The sequence below is a fragment of the Fistularia commersonii genome, chromosome 1 (genome assembly GCF_037954325.1).
Source record: "Fistularia commersonii isolate RoL2024-O1a breed Wild chromosome 1, RoL_Fcom_v1.0, whole genome shotgun sequence".
Taxonomy (NCBI): Eukaryota; Metazoa; Chordata; class Actinopteri; order Syngnathiformes; family Fistulariidae; genus Fistularia; species Fistularia commersonii.
In genome coordinates, this window is record NC_141284.1 from 21,066,304 (window position 1) to 21,072,517 (window position 6,214).

Sequence of the window (6,214 nt, forward strand, 5' to 3'; positions counted from 1 at the left end):
TTCTAAAACGGCAGCAGATTGTCACTCACTTTTATAAACTCAAAAATTAAAAACTATTGATCCTGATTTCATGTAATTATGTTTTTCCAATCGTTATAAAAGGAAAAGCTTTTACAGTTTTATTAGAAAGGAGAGAATTAATACCCTCCCCGTAGTTCAAAAGAGAATTTTGAAACCTGGTTTCAGGGAATTAATCATATTTCCTTTTCACGAATGTGTTCATTCCTTGCTCGGGTTTATTGTTGATTATTCACTTTATTCTAATCGAGTTCCCACGTGAGACACGAGGCACTGCCTCAGAGGGCAGCTGAGGACGATAAACAAAAACCCTGAAAACGACATGACGTCAAATCCAACTATCTAGTAACAGTGGACGTAAACATGGACTCTGCTGTGCACGAGAGGACAGGACTTCACATGGATTCCATTAAGAATGCAATAAAACAAAAGACCCGTCTTACGTAAGGCAATAAAAATACAAAGGTTACATAATTTCACACTTAATAAGAGCCTGAATAATAATGAGCACGTGAAGGGATTGTGACAGCAACCAAACTATTATTATGTTTATTAACATTATTGTGTTTGTTGTTATTGGCATGAATATGACGGGAATTTGACTTTCCATTTTAATCTGCAGTCGGTAATTCAATGCAATAATTGTGTTTAGTAAAAACAAGATCAGGCAGGCAGAAAACAGAAAAGTGATCACATAGAAAAAAAAGAACATTTTCTCTAGACTGGTATTTCTAAAATGTCTCGGACTAGAAAGATGCGTTGATATAGAGACAGAATCAAGTCAAGTTTCTCAAATGCTCGCGAGAATGACCTTCCACCACTGGATATAATGAATCAAATCCATTTGTGGAAATTATGGGATACATAGTAAGTAAATGCTGATTTAACGGCACTTAAACAGGCTGCATGGTGTTTGGGGGAGAGGAAGCACATCTCTCATCACAATCTCTGTTCCACTCAACACTTTGTTCAACCTTTGACTTCATAAACATAAACATCAGGACGACCAGAGTGAAGCAGATCACATGATAAGTCAATGCCTTAAAAATGTTGCAAGCGGCAACAGTAGGACATTTTACATTTCCTTTCTCCTACATCCATTCCAGCTAAAAGTTCTGACATCTATGGATCTTGCCACCTAAAATAAGGGTAATGAAGTTAAAATGTAGAATGGAGTGGGCACTCACATTTTTGCCGCAGAGTACATAGATAATGTGTAGTGGATTAAATAGGCAGGGAATAATCTATATTATTTTTCACAGTTTGCATGAAAGAAGTAGTTGGATGATAGTGCAGTGACACAACTGTGCCGAATGAACCCTTCCTGGGATTAAATATTAATTTGTAAGGGATAAATATGCAGGTTTTGATGTAAATTATGGAATGTTGTAAGCTTGTGATGCAGTTTTCCTGAGAATTGTCTGAGAACGATGGTCTGCGGAGAGAGACCGTTCAACTGCGTTCTTGTCCGGGCTTACAGGGCTCTGTGGCGCCTACCAGAGGGGGAGATGTGGAACAGTGATGCAGAACAAGCAGTGAAGATTTGATGCATCATCCATCTTGCTTCTGCTGCTGAGCCTTCCTTCATGAAAAGTTTCATTATTCAGTCACACGCTTTGCAACCCCCCGGTGTGCTTCACACATCAGACATTTATAGCTACCAGACACCATTGTGGTTTCTGGTCAACAATTGCCCATAACTCGGGCATTAATCCCAGATCTTTTAGACGTGAACGTGAATGCTTGTTTTTTGTTTTTTTTCCTTTCGCAAACTGTCAGAAAGCAGCAGGTGACCATCCTGGCTGCTCCATATTTCTCCTTCAGCAACAGAACCTGCTACATTGTAAAAGGAGGAAAGTGCATCTTGCAAATTGCGCCTCTCTAAAACAAAAACAAAAAGGGACAGATGGAAACCGTTGTGTTGGGTTGACTCGACCGACCAAGTTTGAGCGTAGCTACTGGACGTGATGGGCCACCTCGAGGCGGTGGACAAATGTGAGTAGCTGCTTCACACATAGTGAACCGCCAGCTTTGCAGGCCGCACTTCATCACCTGGGAAAGTGAAGTTTGATCGACTGCTTATTTTCGTAGTGTGCCGTTTTCAAACTGCATGGGAGTGGAAAACTCTGCCAGCATCCTTGAAGGTTTCTACCAGTCTTCAGGAATCAGAAAGTGAGTGGAAAAGCATTGCGGTTTGGAGGAAACCGAGGAGGTTCCCCAACTGATTCCTCAAACCTGGGGCTGAGGGGGTAACGAGGAGGGAGTTCACGTTCTCAAGGGAGGCTTCGGAGCAGAAGATTAACTTCCTTGGTCTGCTTGGACCTTCACCCTCCTGTAGAAAACTTCAATTCATCCCTGAACTTTGAGACAATTTCATTCAATTGTCCTCCAAAAGTGACTTTAGAGGTGTTCATTTTTGCACTGTTGCACTTCCCTTCACTCAAGTTCTGACTTTGAGCTCTCATGTCTCTTTCTTCACTCCTCCTTCTTTTGCATTGGGTTCTTCAAATCCATGTCAGATGACACCGTCAGCTTTGCAACGAGGGAAATAAATAATATGAACGGTTCGAATTCGAGGTGCGCCGTTCGTGTGCGTGTCTCTTTTTCCCCTTCATTTTTGCTCCGAGTGCGTCCGGATGTTGTGTCTTGGCATCAGGGCGCGCGGACTGCGGAAGCTTGGACCTCCAGGATTCACACATCGGAGATGTAAAGTGTTTCACTCATCGCACAACCATCGATTAGTCTAGGATTATCAGCACAAAAAGAAAAAGAAAAAAAAACAACAGAAAAATGAGCGCGTTCGGCTCCAAAATGACGCGCAACGGTGGCGCACTGTGGCATTCCTGGCGCGGCTCCTCGCTGAGGACTTGACAGAAGGTAATCCCCGCCATGTGAGGCCTCGGCCCCACTTTGGAGGCGGGGTGTGATTCATTCAAATCTGCCGGTGCTATAAAAAACAGGGGGGGACGTTGCAAGTCACCCAACTTCAACCCAAAAAAAGAGCGTGGCGCATCGCGAAGCCACTCCGGCTGCCAGTGGACATGAACACCATAAAGGCTCTTAAAAACGCGCTGGTGTGCCTCGTCCTGCTGCCCAGGTTCCTGGCGGCGGCGGTGATGTTCTGGCTGCTGGACTTTCTGTGCATCAGGAAGCGGGTGTTCTTCAGGTTGAAGGAGCAGGAGGGCGACGCCGTCGACCCCCCGCTGTGCATCTCCGACTCCAACCGCTTCTTCAGCCTCGAGTCCCTGAAGGCGGTGTGGCACGGCCACAAGCTGGACTTCCTGAAAGCGGCGCACCTCGGCCACGGGGCGCCCAACACCGAAGTTGTGCAGCTGGGAGACAAACGGCGCAGCCGCATCCTCGATTACGCGAAGGACAAGCGGCCGCTCATCCTCAACTTTGGCAGCTGCACCTGACCGCCGTTCATGGCGCGTCTGAAGGCTTTCCAGGGAGTTGTCCAGCAGAACGGAGACATAGCGGACTCCGTGGTGGTGTATATCGAGGAGGCGCACCCCTCTGACGGCTGGATGAGCACCGACGCGCCCTACCAGATCCCCAAGCACCGGTGCCTGGAGGACCGGCTCAGCGCGGCGCAGCTGATGCGCCTGGAGGCGCCCGGCTGCGCGGTGGTCGTGGACAGCATGGAGAACTCCTGCAACGCCGCGTACGGAGCCTACTTCGACCGGCTGTACGTGGTGCAGGAGGGGAAAATAGTTTACCAGGGAGGCAGGGGACCCGAGGGCTACCGGATCTCCGAGCTGAGAGACTGGCTGGATCGCTACCGGGAGAGGCTGCTCAAACGCGGTAATGTAGTTCTTAATGTATAGAATTGTTTTCTTTTTTTTTTTTTTTTTTTTTTTGGGGGGGGGGGACGCATTGTAGAGCTGCTGTTATGATGACAATAAAAAAAAAGAAAAGAAAAGAAAAAGATAAATGCTGCACAATCCTAGAATTAAAACTCCGGTCAGGTGGGTTTTCCGTCAGTAACTATTTGTGTTTGTTGTTTTTAACACACACACACACACACATACATACATATATATATATATATATATGTATGTGTGTGTGTGTGTCTGTGTGTGTGTGTGTGTGTGTGTGTGTGTGTGTGTGTGTGTGTGTGTGTGCATATATACATATATATATACACACACATTCGTCGGGTTGATCCACCGTAGGATGTAGTCCTGGAGCCTTCCTCTGAAAAGCGGATACTTTTACATAATGTCAGGATCCACCCACACTTTAGTTTCTCCGGACGTTGTTCCTTTTGGGAACAAAGTGTTTTTGTGTTTTTTTTGTTTTTTTTTTGTTTGTTTTTTTCCAACGTCTCTCCGTGTGTCGAGGACGCGCTCTGGACAAGTGCGCATCTCCGTGCTCGTCAGTATTGTCGTGAAGTTCGGTTTTGAAACGGCTCGGATCCGGAGAACCGACACTGATGTATCTCGTACTGAGGATCACGGGGAAAACCAGCAACTGTTTTGTAAACATCTCCCCGTTTTATGGATATATTTTTCGTACAATAAAATGTTTCGACTTACTTGCAGGCCTACTTTCTTTAAATATGATTAATATTGTGGTCTCTTTCAGCGAGAAGAGGTGGGAATAGCCTGGGGGCAAAGCAGGCCAGAAATGAGGACCTTCTGAAGTGTTTAATCATATTATTCTATACAGTAATCATTGGATCCCAAAGGTGCAACGTGCGTGCTTAATTTAATTCCATTAAAGTCCACTTATCTCCACAGCGCCACTTGTTCATAGTCATCTAGATTCACAAGTTCTGTATGTGGTATATGATGAGCAGCAAATTATATCAATAATTATCTTGCGACAAAAAAGCCCCGAACGCTTTTCTGCAAATGCTTTGACCTCTTCCAGTGAAATGAGAATAATTGCACCTAATCCTTCTATGCGGACCGATATACCCGCCTATAAGGGAAGAAACATACAAATGTTTTTCAGTTGCACCGAAATTTTTACTGCAAAATCACAAGCTCACAAAACACCGCAGTCAACTTTAATTAGCACTTTCATAGGTGTTTGGACAGATGGGCGTCCCTCAGCGGGAATAACGGATGACACGGAGCAGGAGACAACCACAGCGACAAAAACTATTTCTCCGCTCCTTCACTCCTCCGGTGCAGTTTCTCTCGGTCTAACCTTGAATTACCTCCAGCAAAGAGGAAAACCATCCGACAAGCCTCGGGATCCTCAGATGCAGAGAAACGCATCGGATCCGGGAGTGGGTCGTTTCAACTCTCTGTTTGTTTGGAAATTAGCAATTGTAATAAAAGCTGCTCAAAACACTTTTGGTTATGAGACAGGAAATTGTGTTTGTGCGCGTGTGTGAGAGAGCGTGCATGTGTGTGTGGTCCCCGAAGTGGAAATCTCAACTTTTGCAGCTGCTGCAGTGTTTTAGTCCCCAACACCCACAACAACTTGCCAGAAAGCAGTCTGGTGCTGTAACGCACCAAAGAACTTTTAGTCCTTAAAGTTTTATGCAGATTAACATGGATGTATGAATATAATGGCTCCATAAAGTGGATTCAGCTGTTTAATCTAAAATCCCTAAATCCAACAGTTTTCTTCTTGGAATGGCTTTATTGACTCCTTTCCATCGCAAGTTGATATGCAGAGAGAAGTTCGAACCCGAACCCAAAGTGATGCAATGACAGATGAGAGAAATATCTGCTGTCAGTGCAACAGTATCTGCATCTTCAGCTCATCACGCCGAAACCTGCCTGTGCAGAGTTCCACAGTGACCTTACAGTACTGCTCATCTGGAAGCCATTTCAGGCACGGTATATATTCCGAGCTGACCGCTGACAGTGGGGTACCTGTCCAAATAAAAAGTAAGTGTATCCAGTGTGCAAACCCCGAAAAGAAACGTTGACTTGAACCTTGCGAATCTGGATTCTTTCCATGCACGACTTTCCACGCCTGTTGTATCTCATCTGTTGGAGCAGGGGGTTAAGGGTCTGGGGATAGTAGCAGAAATTTAAATTGTGCAGCTGTGTTTTGTTTTATGACTTGGTAGGAAGCAGAATGGCTCTGCTGAGGTGTTTTTTTAGCTTCTCTGGTGAGCTTCAAAGGTGAGCCTCCCCCCTCCTCCTCACTCTCCCCGGGGTCAGAGCGCCATAAATGAATGTCTGGTGGTGGGGACCCTGGGCCTCAGTGCACAAAAAGGTTTCTATGTGAC

The 6,214-nt window shown here is 45.5% G+C and overlaps 1 protein-coding gene across 1 annotated transcript; it reads left to right on the forward strand.

The window, feature by feature from the left end:
- Nucleotides 1–942: 942 nt before the first annotated feature.
- dio3a (iodothyronine deiodinase 3a) lies at nt 943–5,321 on the forward strand. The gene has a single exon (XM_086154277.1). It carries the CDS (start codon nt 3,060–3,062, stop codon nt 3,843–3,845), a length of 786 nt encoding a protein of 261 aa, XP_086010403.1. The 5' UTR covers nt 943–3,059; the 3' UTR covers nt 3,846–5,321.
- The last annotated feature ends 893 nt before the right edge of the window (nt 5,322–6,214 follow it).